Source organism: Rana temporaria, chromosome 6 (genome assembly GCF_905171775.1).
Source record: "Rana temporaria chromosome 6, aRanTem1.1, whole genome shotgun sequence".
In the NCBI taxonomy this organism is placed as follows: Eukaryota; Metazoa; Chordata; class Amphibia; order Anura; family Ranidae; genus Rana; species Rana temporaria.
The window spans coordinates 21,065,748-21,084,074 of record NC_053494.1 but is presented as its reverse complement, the minus strand read 5'-3'; the positions used below and the strand labels follow the sequence as shown (position 1 = coordinate 21,084,074).

General features: G+C 51.5%; 1 protein-coding gene across 1 annotated transcript in view; it reads left to right on the top strand.

The window, feature by feature from the left end:
* The first annotated feature begins 617 nt into the window (after positions 1-617).
* Positions 618-18,327, top strand: part of B9D1 (B9 domain containing 1) — a 102,363-nt gene continuing 84,653 nt past the window's right edge. The window contains exons 1-3 of the mRNA XM_040356433.1: positions 618-811; positions 2,649-2,717; positions 14,238-14,349. Coding sequence (XP_040212367.1) covers positions 752-811; positions 2,649-2,717; positions 14,238-14,349 — 241 coding nt within the window. The 5' untranslated portion in view covers positions 618-751. The remainder of the gene's footprint in view (positions 812-2,648; positions 2,718-14,237; positions 14,350-18,327) is intronic.

The window sequence follows — 18,327 nt, the reverse complement described above, 5'->3', positions numbered from 1 at the left end:
CAGGGGTAACCTTACGCTTACACAAACGACGTAAACGACGAGTACGCGACGCAAATTTGTTCGGGAATCGGCGTATCAGGCTCATTTGCATAGTCAAATGAGACCTGAACGTAAACGCCACCTAGCGGTCAGCGTTGTATTGCATTTAGAATCCGACGGTGTAAGTGACTTACACCAGTCGGATCCTAGCCTAATTCCGGCGTATCTTGTTTTGCGAATACAAAACAATGATACGCCGGCGGGAATTTCGAATTACGCCGGTGTATCAGTAGATACACTGGCGTAACTCTTTTGAGAATCTGGCCCTGTGTCTTTTTAGTGGTGTATGGCTACAGGTGTAGCATGAAGATCAGTATCCCGTGAAAGATTGTATCCATTACCGCTATTGCGCATGCGCCGGTTTCAGACAAAAGAAACCGAGCGCCGAGCTGCTCGCTCTGTGTCCGTGTGCATTGTAGTGGATAATAACACACAACTGTGCATCGTGAGGTGCTGCGATGGAATAAAATGGCGCATGTCTGTTTTGTTAAAAGCACATTGACGCCTGTATTAATTCCAATAAATGTGACACACAGAAGACTACGGGGAAGGGGCGGAGTGTGCGTTCTGTGAGGAGAGTTCGCGCTCCGCCCCCTCAGTAGGTGTGTCCCTCCCGCTCGCCGTAGTTCCGGTTGCTAGGCTCGGGGCGTCCCATAGTAACCGCTGTGTGTGTGAGACCCGAGTCCCCGGTGTACCGGGCCCGGCCGTGTCCATGGCCTCCGCTGCCAGCGTCTTCCTTCTCAATGTCACCGGGCAGATCGAGAGCGCCAAGGTGAGGCCTAATGCTGGGCCCGTCCATCCAGAGCGGGGATGGGGGGGTTCTCACACTCTGGATATTGAAAGAGGGATGATTGATATCACACTGAGGGTACAGAAGATGGGGGATGGGTTCTCACATTGGGGGTACAGTGGAGGGGGGATGGGTTCTCACATTGGGGGTACAGTGGAGGGGGATGGGTTCTCACATTGGGGGTACAGTGGAGGGGGATGGGTTCTTACGTTGGGGGTACAGTGGAGAGGGATGGGTTCTCACGTTGGGGGTACAGTGGAGGGGGATGGGTTCTCACATTGGGGGTACAGTGGAGGGGGATGGGTTCTCACATTGGGGGTACAGAAGATGGGGGATGGGTTCTCACGTTGGGGGTACAGTGGATGGGGGATGGGTTCTCACATTGGGGGTACAGTGGAGGGTGATGGGTTCTCATGTTGGGGGTACAGTGGAGGGGGATGGGTTCTCATGTTGGGGGTACAGTGGAGGGGGATGGGTTTTCACGTTGGGGGTACAGTGGAGGGGGGTGGGTTCTCACATTGGGGGTACAGGGGATGGGGGATGGGTTCTCAAACTAGGGGTACAGTGGAGGGGGATGGGTTCTCACATTGGGGGTACAGAAGATGGGGGATGGGTTCTCACGTTGGGGGTACAGTGGAGGGGGATGGGTTCTCACATTGGGGGTACAGTGGAGGGGGATGGGTTCTCATGTTGGGGGTACAGTGGAGGGGGATGGGTTCTCATGTTGGGGGTACAGTGGAGGGGGACGGGTTCTCATGTTGGGGGTACAGTGGAGGGGGATGGGTTCTCACATTGGGGGTACAGTGGAGGGGGATGGGTTCTCATGTTGGGGGTACAGTGGAGGGGGATGGGTTCTCACGTTGGGGGTACAGTGGAGGGGGATGGGTTCTCACACTGGGGGCACAGAAGATGGGGGATGGGTTCTCACATTGGGGATACAGAAGATGGGGGATGGGTTCTCACATTGGGGGTACAGTGGAGGGGGATGGGTTCTCACATTGGGGGTACAGTGGAGGGGGATGGGTTCTCACGTTGTGGGTACAGAAGATGGGGGATGGGTTCTCACATTGGGGGCACAGAAGATGGGGGATGGGTTCTCACATTGGGGGCACAGAAGATGGGTTCTCACGTTGGGGGTACAGTGGAGGGGGATGGGTTCTCACGTTGGGGGTACAGTGGAGAGGGATGGGTTCTCACATTGGGGGTACAGTGGAGGGGGATGGGTTCTCACGTTGGGGGTACAGTGGAGGGGGATGGGTTCTCACATTGGGGGTACAGTGGAGGGGGATGGGTTCTCACGTTGGGGGTACAGTGGAGGGGGATGGGTTCTCACATTGGGGGTACAGTGGAGGGGGATGGGTTCTCACGTTGGGGGTACAGTGGAGGGGGATGGGTTCTCACATTGGGGGTACAGTGGAGGGGGATGGGTTCTCACACTGAGGGCACAGAAGATAGGGGATGGGTTCTCACATTGGGGGTACAAAAGATGGAGGATGGGTTCTCACACTGGGGGCACAGAAGATGGGGGATGGGTTCTCACGTTGGGGGTACAGTGGAGGGGGGTGGGTTCTCACGTTGGGGGTACAGTGGAGAGGGATGGGTTCTCACATTGGGGGTACAGTGGAGGGGGGTGGGTTCTCGCATTGGGGGTACAGAAGATGGGGGATGGGTTCTCACGTTGGGGGTACAGTGGAGGGGGGATGGGTTCTCACACTGGGGGTACAGTGGGGTCCGGGATTATGGGTGAGTTTGCCGGGTGTGTAAAGCTGGAAATGTTTGATCCTCTTTGTCTTTCTGACGTGTTCTTTTCTTCTCCTAGTTTCCCGAATTTGATGAACTTTACTGCAAGTACTGCTTTGTGTACGGACATGATTGGGCGCCCACCTCTGTAAGTCCCTCCCCCTTGTTGCTCTCTTACATGCATTGCCTCATGTGATTCCACACAGGAAAATAGAAATCCTCTTCTAACATTCACAGACAAAGCTCCACCCCCTCTGTGTGATGTCACAGTGAATCCTGCAGGGGCAGCGGGCTATCTCCGCTCCAATCAATGCCCAGTCTGAGACAAAGCTCCACCCCCTCTGTGTGATGTCACAGTGAATCCTGGAGGGGCAGCAGGCTATCTCCGCTCCAATCAATGCCCAGTCTGAGACAAAGCTCCACCCCCTCTGTGTGATGTCACAGTGAATCCTGGAGGGGCAGCGGGCTATCTCTGCTCCAATCAATGCCCAGCTAATCACATCTGAAACAATCTGTCTTTTCATCTACATGTCCTGTGTATGGAACGTACAAACTCCATAATAAATACATAGGTGTAAAGCGTGGCCCAGGTGCATGTAGTATATAATGTGAGCCCGACTGATCCAAGGGGTGACATCTATGTCCATACAAATCTTTATTTTTGGATTGCGTGATGAAGTACTAGAACCCCTTTCAGGTTTTTATTGCTGTCCAGGATTCCATAAGATTGATTTTACCTTTACTGTCCCGGTGACAATAATCTTTCCAGTGAAGGGAAAATCTACAGCAACACAGACAGCTATTTTATGTGGACAAGAGGTCCAGTCACCTCTGTTTAGTAGAAAAGCCTGTTCCTTGCCCGCACCTGCAGAGCGAGACCTTTGCTCATGGTGTGGAAGCAGTGGTCTCTCTGCAAAAGTCCAACATGCCCCCTGCTGATCCAGGCATATAGCACCGCTAGTAGCAAAGCCCTCGCTTCCTGCTGATTGGAGGGCTCTAGCTCCCACTCAGCAAAGGGTGTGGGGAACCTCCACAGAGGGACCACTGCTTCCATACATAGAGAAGAAGGCTATGACCTGCAAGGAAGTGAGGGGGGCTGTGCTAGGGGAGTCACATTTTCTAGTCCAAAGGCATTTCGCAAGTGAATAAATGTCAGGAAAAAAAGGAAAAGCGCTGCAAGTAAGCATTCAAAATACTTAGGCCCGTATTCTCAGAGGACTTACGACGGCGTAGCGCCATGTACGCCGTCGTAAGTCCGAATCCGAGCCGTCGTATCTATGCGCCTGATTCTTAGAATCTGTTACGCACAGATTTCTATTCTATCCGACCGGCGTAAGTGTCTTACGCCTTCGGAGCTTAAGTGCATTTTTACACTGGCCGCTAGGGGTGTGTACGCTGATTTACGCGTCGAAATATGTAAATCAGCTAGATATGCGAATTCACGAACGTACGCCCGGCCGACGCAGTACAGATACGCCGTTTACGTTAGGCTTTTCCCGGCGTAAAGTTGCCCCTGCTATATGAGGCATAACTGCGGCGTACCAATGTTAAGTATGGCCGTCGTTCCCGCGTCGAAATTTAAAAAATTTACGTCGTTTGACGCAAAGCACACTGGGATATGTCCATGGACGGCGCATGCGCCGTAAGTGCAAAACGTCAATCACGTCGAGTCATAGCACATTGGCATAAAACACGCCCCCCTGTTCAACATTTGAATTAGGCGGGCTAACGCCGGCTGATTTACGCTACGCCGCCGCAACTTACGGAGCAAGTGCTTTGTGAATACTGCACTTGCCCGTCTAAGTTGCGGAGGCGTAACGTAAATCGGATACGTTACGCCCGCACAAAGATACGCTGATCTACGAGAATCTGGCCCTTCTTCTTCGCCATTTTCTCTGTCCTGCGATTTTTTATTTTTATTTTTTTTCATTTTTTTTTTTAAATTGGTGACAGGTTCTCTTTAAAGCGGAGTTCCACCCAAATATAGAACTTCTGCTTTAAGTACTGATGACCCCCTGACATTCCACATTTGGCATGTTATTTTTTCTTGAGGGGGGGCGGGGGGTGTACCTCTATTTTTAGTGGGACTTCCTGTCCCACTTCCTCCTTCGTCTAGGGCGAATCCTCCTCTCGCCCTAGACGGCCCCTCCCTGCCAGCGATCTTCTGGGACACAACACAGGTCCCAGAAGATCGGCAGAGCGCAGCGCAACTTCGCGCATGCACAGTGCGCGCCTGGCCGTGAAGCCGTAAGCTGTAACGGGCGGGGGGCCCACAGTTGCTATGACGTCGGAGAGGAGCGAGGCTTCAGGCCGCCGCATCGCTGGACTGTGAGACAGGTGAGTGTCTGATTATTAAAAGTCAGCAGCTACACTTTTTGTAGCTGCTGACCTTTAATAAACTAAAATTTGGGTGGAACTCCGCTTTAAGAGGCGTACTGAGGCAGGGGGCTGTGATGTTTTCAGGAAGCTGTGTGCAGCACCCTGCTGCCCATGATCTGCCTGCATTGCATAGAGAAGCACAGACTCCTAGTGTTGGCATAAATAAGGTATGCAACAGAAAACGGATATGTTTTAAAAAAAAAAAAAAAAAAATGTCATTAGCATGTTGATGAGGGACGAGAGGAAGCGGAGGAGGTAAAATATAAAAAGATTAATCTTCAGCTGTAAAGTTTCCTCTCTACACACGGATAGGGGATTATGTTCATAAAAGGAACCTGAGATGGTAATTAGCATTTGTAGTTTCCTGGGAGACTTCTGTCCCTGATTGTGTATTTCACTCCTATTTTATTATTATCTAAATCCCTTTATACAGACGAGACCTTTTCCAGAAGGAAGCTCCCTGAAGGGCTTTATTTCTCGTGAAAAAGGGGCGCTAATGACAATTTCTGGGAACATGCAGCTCCTTTACCCCTATGGAAACATGTATTGTTTTCTCCCTGGAAAGACGTTCTGTGAATTTATCAAGTCATTATAATTATAATCCATCGTTTTAATAAGCAGGGGTGCCGTCAGTGTACTTGTATGTGTTATTAAAAGAATATTTTTTTTTTTTGCTGAAATGACTGTTTACAGGGTATAGAGACATAATAGTTAAAGCGGTTGTAAACCCTGGACGATTTTTTCTATTTTTTAAATAGCATGTCACACAAGGGCATGGCAATGCATATTGCATATAAGATTGTGAAAAACGAGGCCCGCAAATACCTTTAACAACCGTTGTTTTTTTCTCTCCTTCCGGACATATAAATCGCCATTGTTAGTGCTGCTGAGTGAATCCTTATCTGACGACACTTCCGCCCTTCCTGATTCCCTGTGCAGTGTCATATTCTGCTCCCTATCACAGAATGCAGCCTAAGTCACGTGGCAGCGAACTACGCATGCGCAATGCGTTCCAATGCCAAATGTGATGCGTTCCAGGGGATTCACGACACTACCCCTCAGTGAACCCATCACAATTTGTCACGGAAGTGACGAGGAACCATAACGAGGAGGCATACACAGAGCGGGGGGGGCCGGGACAGAACATGCAGATCCAATGAGAAACCTACAAAGAACAAAGAGCGGGGGGGGGAGGGGAGACGGAGGAGAAAGAGACATGCAGATACATTAGGCTGCATTCTGTGATAGGGAGCAAACGGTGACACAGCCCCGCCTCCAGCCCCGCCCCCAAAGCAGAGGCTTATTGAGGTCCGTAAAAAACATAGACTCTCTGGCTTTTAAAGCATCCCCCATGTATAATAAAATGTCACATTGTTTTGGTGTACGCAATAAAGACTGTGAAGAAAATGTGTATGTAGGAGGAGAGCTTCTGAATACCAACAAACACATTTCCATTTTATTCCTCATTTCAATGGGAAAGTTTAAGGTGGAACTTTAGGTTTGATTTATCTTTGAAGTGAAATGTTACCCAAAAAGTAAAGTTCCGCTCTTCTGTAATTTTTTAGGCTCCATGTACACGGGACCATCCTCACCCCCCCCCCCCCCCACCGCCATCCTCCCAGCTGCAGGGATCACCGCCATCCTCCCAGCTGTGCGAATCACCCCCCCCCCCCCACCACCATCCTCCCAGCTGTGCGAATCACCCCCCCCCCCCCCCACCACCATCCTCCCAGCTGTACGAATCACCCCCCCCCCCACCCACCACCATCCTCCCAGCTGTACGAATCACCCCCCCCCCCCCACCACCACCATCCTCCCAGCTGTACGAATATTTTTGTCCCAGTCCAGCCCTGGTGTCTCTGTCCTCCAGGAGAGAGAATGGTGTCCTCGTCCTTGGGGGAGAGAATGGTGTCCTCCGGGGGAAAGAAGGGTGTCCTCCGGGGGAGAGAAGGGTGTCCTCGTCCTCCGGGGGGAGAGAAGGGTGTCCCCGTGAAGGGTGTCCCCGTCCTCCGAGGGAGAGAAGGGTGTCCCCGTCCTCCGAGGGAGAGAATGGTGTCCCCGTCCTCCGGGGGAGAGAATGGTGTCCTCGTCCTCGGGGGGAGAGAAGGGTGTCCCCGTCCTCTGAGGGAGAGAAGGGTGTCCCCGTCCTCCGAGGGAGAGAATGGTGTCCTCGTCCTCCGGGGGTGAGAAGGGTGTCTGTCCCCGTCCTCCGGGGGAGAGAATGGTGTCCCCTACCCAGGGCCGATCCGCCCCATAGGCTCACTATGCAAGCCGCTTAGGGCCCCGCAAAGCTGCGGAGGGCCCCCCAAATTACTAGAGCCCCCGCTTCTCACTTTAATGTAAGATGTCATTTCCGACAGCAGAACACCCCCTCCCCCGCTTCTCAACTTTAATCTTTAACCTTTGTGACACCATGTGACATGTCATTTTCGGCACCCCCCCCCCTCCTCCTCCGGGGGAGAGAAGGGTGTCCTCCGGGGGAGAGAAGGGTGTCCTCGTCCTCCGGGGGGAGAGAATGGTGTCCCCTACCTCGGGGGAGAGAATGGTGTCCTCGTCCTCTGGGGGAGAGAATGGTGTCCCCGTCCTTTGGGGAAAAGAATGGTGTCCCCGTCCTCTGGGGGAGAGAAGGGTGTCCTCGTCCTCTGGGGAGAGAAGGGTGTCCCTGTCCTCCAGGGGAGAGAATGGTGTCCCCGTCCTCTGGGGGAGAGAAGGGTGTCCTCGTCCTCTGGGGAGAGAAGGGTGTCCTCGTCCTCGGGGGAGAGAATGGTGTCCCCGTCCTCTGGGGGAGAGAATGGTGTCCCCGTCCTCCAAGGGAGAGAAGGGTGTCCCCGTCCTCTGGGGGAGAGAATGGTGTCCCCGTCCTCGGGGGAGAGAAGGGTGTCCCCGTCCTCTGGGGGATAGAATGGTGTCCTCGTCCTCCGGGGGTGAGAGAAGTGTCCCCTACCCAGGGCCGATCCGCCCCATAGGCTCACTATGCAAGCCGCTTAGGGCCCCGCAAAGCTGCGGAGGGCCCCCCGAATTACTAGGGCCCCCGCTTCTCACTTTAATGTAAGATGTCATTTCCGACAGCAGAACACCCCCTCCCCCGCTTCTCAACTTTAATCTTTGTGACACCATGTGACATGTCATTTTCGGCACCCCCCCCCCCCCCCCCCCGCTTCTTAACTTTAATGTCATTTTGCTTAGGGCCCCAGGGAGGTCAGGATAGGCACTAATGTATGTGATGTGGGCCCCAGGCAGAGCATTCTGTGATCGTACTGTGGTACTAGTCCTGACTCCTGGTGGGGTGATACTAAAATCTGGGGGCCACAGGTCACCCTATCACCACTCTAGGTCTGTCCCTCTTATGTGGTCAGGCGCTCTCCAAGGGGATTGGTGAAGAGTTATGGGTGACGGCATCACGGGTCAGGTAGAGGGCCCCTTAGCAAATTTTGCTTAGGGCCCCCGGTTAGGTCAGGATCGGCACTGCCCCTACCTCTGGGGAGAGACTGGTGTCCCCGTCCTCCGTGGGAGAGAATGGTGTCCCCGTCCTCTGGGGGAGAGAAGGGTGTCCTCGTCCTCCGGGGGAGAGAAGGGTGTCTGTCCCCGTCCTAAGGGGAGAAGTGTGGCACCCTCTCCTCCTCCAACCACCCAAGGATCAGCTCTTCCAATTTTGGCCAACACTGGGGCCCATCTGCTTCTCCTTCAAACAGCCAGGGGCCCACTCCTTCTCTGCCAACCACCCAGGTTCTCTCTCCTTCTCCCCCGGCCACCCAGGGGCCCTCTTCTTCACTAAATGGCCACCCAGGGGCCCTCTCCTCCTCTAAACACCCAGGTGCCCTCTCCTTCTCCCACGGACACCCAGGGGCCCTCTCCTTCTCCCACGGACACCCAGGGGCCCTCTCCTCCTCCAAACACCCAGGTGCCCTCTCCTTCTGCCACGGACACCCAGGGGCCCTCTCCTTCTCCCTAAGCCACCAGTGACCCCAAAGCGGGACACACATGCGCTCTGCCCTCCCGTGACCTGATACCCACCGTCCTGGGATGCCATGATGATGGTGTACAAGTCTCCAGTGTGAGGGCTATAGGTAAACTCGCACTCAGCTTCTTTGGCCCGATTGGAGGAAAAGCAGCAGAGGTGATCCAGACCCCAGCACTTGACAGAGATCAAAGACCAGTGGTGGCCCCTGCATGGTTGCATGGTGGGCCCACAATGCATGGGCACCGCCCCCATCACCTCTGCCGCCCTCCCTATTCATGTGCCCGCCCCTGTCAGGATGCCGGACACATGAAATACTATGGCGGGAATAGGCGGGGTGTGTATTTCGAAGCACGTGATAAGAGCCAGAAGCTATTTTCACACTAAAGTTCCTCCTTGCCAATCAGCAGGCAGGTCAGTAAAACCTGTCTCCCGATTGGCCAAAGCTTTAGGCGATCCTATTGGATGCCTAACGCATTGGCGGAAAAGGAGACATGACGGAGGAAGCCTGAGGAGCCAAGCGGACACAGGAGCCACAGCTGCCGCTACAGAAGAAGAAGGAAGTGACGCGTATGACGGGTACAAGTGACTGCATATAGTGGGCACAATGGCTGCGTATGATGGGCACACGTGGCTGCAAATAGTGGGCACACTGGCTGCGTATGATGGGCACAAGTGGCTGCATATAGTGGGCACAATGGCTGCGTATGATGGGCACAAGTGGCTGCATATAGTGGGCACAATGGCTGCGTATGATGGGCACAAGTGGCTGCATATAGTGGGCACAATGGCTGCGTATGATGGGCACAAGTGGCTGCATATAGTGGGCACAATGGCTGCGTATGATGGGCACAAGTGGCTGCATATAGTGGGCACAATGGCTGCGTATGACGGGCACAAGTGGCTGCAAATAGTGGGCACAATGGCTGCGTATGATGGGCACAAGTGGCTGCAAATAGTGGGCACACTGGCTGCGTATGATGGGCACAAGTGGCTGCATATAGTGGGCACAATCGCTGCGTATGATGGGCACAAGTGGCTGCATATAGTGGGCACAATGGCTGCGTATGACGGGCACAAGTGGCTGCAAATAGTGGGCACAATGTCTGCGTATGATGGGCACAAGTGACCTACCCCAGTCTAGGATATTCACGGACCAAAGAAAAAGCAGCTGCGCATGCGCCGTGGACCCGCGATCAGCTGTGCTCCTGGCATACGAGCACCGGAAGTGACGCGGTACGATTTTTTCACAGGTCCGAGGATTTTTTACTACAGATCTGATCCCTACAGCTGGAAGGATGGTGGTGGGGGGGGGGATGATCCCTACAGCTGGGAGGATGGTGGTGGGGGGGGGGTGATTCGTACAGCTGGGAGGATGGGGGGGGGGGGGGGGGTGATTCGTACAGCTGGGAGGATGGTGGTGGGGGGAGGGGTGATTCGTACAGCTGGGAGGATGGCGGTGGGGGGGGGTGATTCGTACAGCTGGGAGGATGGTGGTGGGGGGGGGGGGTGATTTGTACAGCTGGGAGGATGGTGGTGGTGGGGGGGTGATTCGTACAGCTGGGAGGATGGTGGTGGGGGGGGTGATTCGTACAGCTGGGAGGATGGCGGTGGGGGGGGGGGTGATTCGTACAGCTGGGAGGATGGCGGTGGGGGGGGGGTGATTCGTACAGCTGGGAGGATGGCGGTGGAGGGGGGGGGTGATTCCTGCAGCTGGGAGGATGGTGGTGGGGGGGGGGGGTGATTCGCACAGCTGGGAGGATGGTGGTGGGGGGGGGGTGATTCGTACAGCTGGGAGGATGGTGGTGGGGGGGGGGGGGTGATTCGTACAGCTGGGAGGATGGTGGTGGGTGGGGGGGTGATTCGTACAGCTGGGAGGATGGCGGTGGAGGGTGGGGGGGTGATTCGTACAGCTGGGAGGATGGTGGTGGGGGGGGGGTGATTCGTACAGCTGGGAGGATGGTGGTGGGTGGGGGGGTGATTCGTACAGCTGGGAGGATGGTGGTGGGTGGGGGGGGTGATTTGTACAGCTGGGAGGATGGCGGTGGAGGGTGGGGGGGTGATTCGTACAGCTGGGAGGATGGCGGTGGAGGGTGGGGGGGTGATTCGTACAGCTGGGAGGATGGTGGTGGGGGGGGGGGGTGATTCGTACAGCTGGGAGGATGGTGGTGGGTGGGGGGGTGATTCGTACAGCTGGGAGGATGGTGGTGGGTGGGGGGGTGATTCGTACAGCTGGGAGGATGGCGGTGGAGGGTGGGGGGGTGATTCGTACAGCTGGGAGGGTGGAGGGGGGTGGGTGATTCCTGCAGCTGGGAGGATGGTGGTGGGGGGGGCTGATTCGTACAGCTGGGAGGATGGTGGTGGGGGGGGGGGTGATTCGTACAGCTGGGAGGATGGCGGTGGAGGGTGGGGGGGTGATTCGCACAGCTGGGAGGATGGTGGTGGGGGGGGGGGGGTGATTCGCACAGCTGGGAGGATGGCGGTGGAGGGGGGTGATCCCTGCAGCCGGGAGGATGTTGGGGGGGGGGGTGAGGATGGTCCCGTGTACATGGAGCCTAAAAAATTACAGAAGAGCGGAACTTTACTTTTTGGGTAACATTTCACTTCAAAGATAAATCAAACCTAAAGTTCCACCTTAAACTTTCCCATTGAAATGAGGAATAAAATGGAAATGTGTTTGTTGGTATTCAGAAGCTCTCCTCCTACATACACATTTTCTTCACAGTCTTTATTGCGCACACCAAAACAATGTGACATTTTATTATACATGGGTGATGCTTTAAAAGCCAGAGAGTCTATGTTTTTTACGGACCTCAATAAGCCTCTGCTTTGGGGGCGGGGCTGGAGGCGGGGCTGTGTCACCGTTTGCTCCCTATCACAGAATGCAGCCTATCGGCATGTCTCTTTCTCCCCCCCCCCCCCCCCCCCGGTCTTTGTAGGTTTCTCATTGGATCTGCATGTTCTGTCCCGCCCCCCCCCCCCCCCTCTTTGTAGGTTTCTGATTGGATCTGCATGTTCTGTCCCGCCCCCCCCCCCCGCTCTGTGTATGCCTCCAAGTTATGGTTCCTCGTCACTTCCGTGACAAATTGTGATGGGTTCACTGAGGGGTAGTGTCGTGAATCCCCTGGAACGCATCACATTTGGCATTGGAACGCATTGCGCATGCGTAGTTCGCTGCCACGTGACTTAGGCTGCATTCTGTGATAGGGAGCAAACGGTGACACTACACCTGGTCTAAATCTCGCGCATGCGCCGTAGAGCCGTTACCAAGCCTCGATGTCGATTGCTGTTACCGCAGCAACCGTGATACACGGCAATATTCATTTACACGGGAGGGGGAGTATTAGGAACAGGAGGACTATAGCATCGCGAGACTTCTCCTCTGCGGACAGAGGGGAAGCTCGCCCACGCAGCTCGCTCACATTCAGGGCCGGAAAGAATGGAAATGAAAATCGGCAACACATTCAGATGCCGGATTTGCGGGGCTACAATGCGCAAGCGCGGTGACGTCATCAAAACGAAAAATACGATTTTAGAGCTAATGACGGCGGTGAGTACACTTTCACAGGCAGCGATCAGCTGCCTGTGATATGTGCTAATTTTTTTAATAATGTTATATCCGGGGGTTTACAACCACTTTAACTGATTCCTTTTAAAAATAGATAAAAATCAATCATATAATGTACCTGTAGTTTCTAGTTTCGTTTTTGCATGTTGTTTCATGATTCTGTGATGTACAGAGCCACTGGGCCAGATTCAGATAAGTCAGCGGATCTTTAGATCCGCGTAACCTATCTGATTTACGTTACGCTGCCGCAAGTTTTTGAGGCAAGTGCTTTATTCACAAAGCACTTGCCTCTAAAGTTGCGGCGGCGTATCGTAAATCCCCCAGCGGAATTCAAATTCCGCGGCTAGGGGGCGTGTAAAATTTAAATCAGGCGCGTCCCCGCGCCGAACAAACAGCATATTCGCCGTCCGCTAAATTTCCCAGCGTGCATTGCTCCAAATGACGTCGCTAGGACGTCATTGGTATAGACGTGAACGTAAATTACGTTGATCCGTATTCGTGAACGACTTACGCAAACGACGTAAAAAATTCAAAATTCGACCCGGGAACGACGGCCATACTTAACATAGGATACGCCGCATATAGCAGGGGTAACTATACAGCGTAAAAAGCCGAACGCAAACGACGTAAAAAAACGCTGGGCGGTTGTTCGTTTCTGAATCGGCGTAACTCCTCATTTGCATATTCCTCGCGTATACAAACGGAAGCGCCACCTAGCGGCCAGCGTGAGATTGCAGCCTAAGATCCGACGGTGTAAGTCACTTACACCTGTCGGATCTTAGGGAGATCTATGCGGAACCTGATTCTATGAATCGGGCGCATAGATCCGACCGACGGAACTCAGAGATACGACGGCGTATCAAGAGATACGACGGCGTATCAGGAGATACGCCGTCGTATCTCTATCTGAATCTGCCCCACAGAGTCAATACAGGGCAGTGATGGTTTGGAAAACGAAACTGATTGGTGCTGAGGGGTTTTAGACACACAGTAATCACACCTCCTTGATTAGTGACCACAGAGAGAAAGCTCCCAGTACTGTAGTAATCAGGAAACAGACAACCAGGAAGTGTGGAGATCAGAGAAGAATTACAGCAACTTGAGAGCAAAAACAAACAATGAGGACATGAAAACAGCACTGCATTAAGGTAAAGGAAGCTATTAAGATAAAAAAAAAATTCCTTTACAAACATCCGTACAAGTAGAATTTCTGTGAATGTCCGGCACCTTTTTAAAGGGTAGTTTGGCATGAAGAACTAGCGGAGAACATGGAGCTGTGTGGCCCCTACTGCTATCGGTCAATACTTAAAGAATATCTAAACCCAAATATAACAATATTTATATATTGCAGTTTTTCAGTCCTTAGGCCTCTTTCACACGAGGCAGACTTCGTCGCTACGGAGTCCGCCATCTCGGCGGGAGATCTCTACGCTGATCTCCGCTGAGCCAGCGGATGACAAGTCCCTCTCTGCTCACTGAACGGGGAGGGGCTTCTGCAGCACCGCTGTCTCCTATGGAGGGATCTGATGAAAACGGACAGCATGTTCCGTTTTTATTAGATCTCACCCGATCCGCCATGGACGGATGAGGACGTATCACCATCCACTGCATACAAGAAAAAGGAATCTGCAGTTTACATTTGTACCACTAGGTGTCACCAAACTACAAATTTTCATACTCAGTCCTTCAACTCTATATTAATTTGCTACAGTTTTTTCAATATTAGTTGTAACCATAATGATGATTTTTTTATTTTTTTTCAGGGGGTGGAAGAAGGAATATCTCAAATTGCTTCTAAAAACAGACATATAAAGGAGGAGATTGTGTGGAACTTTCCTATTGAAATAACCTTCAAAAGTACCAATCCTTTCGGATGTAAGTATTTAAGCTGTTTCTTTTGTAACCTGTTGTACTTGCATTGTTGCTAAAACAAAGTATTGTCTGTTTATTCTGTAGAATTAGGCCCCTTTTACCTGTGCTGTCCGATCAAGTCCGCCTGTCAGTTTTTCAGGCGGACCTGATCTGACACTCTATTCACCCCTATGGAGCAGCAGTGTCGGCGGTGACATGTCCGTTGACACCCGCTGCTATCCGATCTGATCCTGTCTGCCAAATCCAGACAGATGGTGGTCCAGGGTATCTAAATTTAACTGGGCAGTAGCAGAGCTAGACCCAGTGTACTCTATAATCAGATGTCAGTAACAGACCCGGTCTGACACGCTTCTGCCTTTTCCTGCAATACAGGTATGTGAAAGATGGGAAGCGTCATTCTCACAGAGAAAAAAAATATTTGAAATTTCCTAGCAAATATCGGTCCCAAATCATAACATTTGGAATACAGGTCTATGAAAAGATAAAAAAGATAGGAGTCTGTAATTTGACTTTAAAGGTCAAATTACAGACGGTCCATCAGACCGATCTCATCGGTTGAACCGATCATGTGTACGTGGCCTAAGACTTTACGGGGGTCGAAGAGAAAACTGTAAGTGCTAATGTGCTTATATTTATTTATTTTTTCTTTCATGGGAGGCGATCACTGCGATCCAACGATATGCACAAGTGCTTCAGCTCTCTGGGGACTCTCACTCCTCATTGGCTGAGGCAGGAGCCGATTAAAGCCAGTGAGCCAACAAGGGGGGGGGGGAGAGAGGGTGCCATGGGAGTGAGCCTGCTTGGGTACCCCCAGAACAAGCTGCTTGCTCTGGGGGGACTTGGAAGGAGAGAGGGATCAGAAGCACAGACCGGGGACCCATGAAAAAGGAGAATCCATGCTTCTCTGTGCAAAACCACTGCACATAGAAGGTAAGTATATCATGTTTGTTATTTAAATACGAACTCTAAAGTGTATTTTTACTTTTGCAGCCAAATTGAGCCAAGGATGCTGTGAAGCTCCTGCTTCCTAGCATCCTTGGTTACTAGGATTCTGGTGGCCTGTGTGCCTAGGGTCCTTGGTTGCTAGGATGCAGGTGGCCTGGGCACCTAGGGTCCTTGGTTGCTAGGATGAAGGTGGCCAATGCGTCTAGGGTCCATGGTTGCTAGGATGCAGGTGACCTGTGTGCCTAGGGACCTTGGTTGCTAGAAAGCAGGTGGCCTGTGCGCCTCGGGTCCTTGGTTGCTAGGATACAGGAAGCCTCTGCTGCCTACTGTCCATAGTTTCTAGGACGCAGGTGGCCCCTGACGCCTAGTGTCCTATGCTTCAGGTGGCTTTTGAAGCTTGCCATTTTTTTTATTGTTGAAACGCAGGCGGTTGCTGACACCTAGCATCCTTGGTTGCTAGGACACAGGTAGGTACTGATGCCAGGCATCCTATGTTGCTAGGACACAGGTAGGTACTGATGCCAAACATCCAAGGGGGCTAGGACACAGGAACTGATGCCAGGCATCCTAGGTTGCTAGGCCACAGGTAGGAACTGATGCCAGACATCCTAGGTTGCTAGGACACAGGTAGGAACTGATGCCAGGCATCCTAAGTTGCTAGGACACAGGTAGGTACTGATGTCAGGCATCCTAGGTTGCTAGGATGCAGGCAGCCATTCAGGACCAATAGCATACATTTTTGCTAAACGATGTACACATGTAAATGTTAGCACAAAATGCATACAGGTGCTTCAATTTACAGTGCAAAAATATGTATAAATCTGAATCATGAGATATTGGGCGGAAAACCACTGCAGTTGCAGCCAGTTGCTGGGGACAATCCCTTTCCTGGAAACCTCTTCTATACGCTGAATCAGTTTCTTAATCCTGGTGCCTTTTTGAAAGGTAATTTAGTGACTTTCTGCATAGAGGGATGAGAATTTTGGCTTTAAAAACCACTAGTGTGATCCAAGATATGAGATTACTTCATTAAGTTGCAGGGCTATCCCTGATAAAGTGGATTTTGTTACAAGAAACACGTCGGGTAACAAACTACATGTACAGTATTATCTGTCATGGATTTAATACTGATGATGATGACGACAACTACATAATAAAACATGAAATGTTTTTATTGATTGAGAACTCGCTTACCACAAATACCCCACTGTGGAATTTCTTGCAATTAAATCTCTGAGATTTATTAAGGGAGGACGACATGCAAAAGATGAATCATTTCCTCCATCCTTCACTTATTGCTGGTTGATTAGCGCAGATTTCCTGTAATTAGCGGTTACTAATCTGTAACACCTGCAAAGACAGATTATTTGCTCAGTTTCTTTCTTCACGTGAACAATGTTTATCTCAGTGTGGAAGTATTTTATGGTTTTTGTTTTAGAAGTTATTTAGGCATTGTTGTCATAGAAACTGTATTCGCATGTATTAATAATGTAAGGATGTAAAATTGTAGCAATAAGGTCTCCAGGCACATAAGAAGCCTGTAATCGGCGTCGTGCTGTTCATACAAGCAATTTTATTAAATCTGCCCTCCAGCCTTCCCTTTCATCTTACACAGTTGTACAAACTCCTCTACTGCTCAGTCTGATTTCACTGCACACTGTGAGCTTCTCACAAAGTGGAATAGAAGCTGCAGTAAGTTACATAGAGCCTGCTTCATTACTATCTGAAGGACAGCCAGCATCATCTATATTGGCGCGATTGTTTTTCAAACTTTTTTAGGTCAAGGCACCCTTTAGAACTGTGCACAATCCTGGGGCACACCAGGAGGTGCGCATTTACACCAGGAGGTGCGCATTTACACCAGGAGGTGCGCATTTACACCAGGAGGTGCGCATTTACACCAGGAGGTGCACATTTACACCAGGAGGTGCACATTTACACCAGGAGGTGCACATTTACACCAGGAGGTGCACATTTACACCAGGAGGTGCACATTTACACCAGGAGGTGCACATTTACACCAGGAGGTGCACATTCACACCAGGAGGTGCACATTCACACCAGGAGGTGCGTCCAAGGACAAGCACGCACACTTTTGCGTGTTCCCACATATTTCATTTTTTTAATGGGCGCGGACATATTTGCACAGATGCATGGGGGTGTTATTAAAGCGAAGCTCCACCCAAAAGGGGAAGCTCCACTTGTTTGCACCACCCCTTCCCATCCACTGCCACATTTGACACTGTTTGGGTAAGAGCTCCTCCCCAAATAGTGTCAAATGTTGCAGTGGAGGGGGGGGGGGGGTTTGTGCTGCTTTTGACAGGTACCCACTAAGATAAGATAGGCGCGGCGATCTACGATTATATCCGGCTTCTCCCCGCAGCCTTCTGGGACACACACAGGTCCCAAAAGACGGCGGGACCATTCGAAAAGCTCAGCGAGACTGACACATGCGCAGTAGGAAACCGACTGTGAAGCCTGAAAGTGGTTGTAAAGGCAAAAGTTAAATTTTTTTTATGAGAAAACAAAAAGTTGCACTACAAATAGTCTGATATAGGTACTGGACAAACCATTAGACAAATATATTATTAAAAATACGTCATTAGAATAATAGCATCAAGTAATCCCATATGGTGCTCAATAGATGTCTCCTATGGGTTGGAGCTCAGACTGGGTGCCCCACATAGATGTACACTCACCACTGGATATGGACCACCTATCTCTAGTATGGTCTTGTTAGCATGTGGGGATACCCCGAATCGTTAGGATGGCACATCTCAACTTCAAAGACGTCATCCTAAGGATGAATTGGGGTGATAAGAGCAAGAAGAGAGCCTCATTGCGCAATGCCGTTTTTTAAAAATTTATTAGTTCCACAAAAAATAAAAAGGTTACACTTACATTGCTGAGTGCCTGATAGTCCTGGCACCCGGCGTATGTAGCAGGCGATTAAATAAAGGGTAATCGGCCCTGAACGGATAAGCCACTGTATTGGCGTCCTGGTGCACTTTTCCGGGTATGTTTGATTGGGCAGAA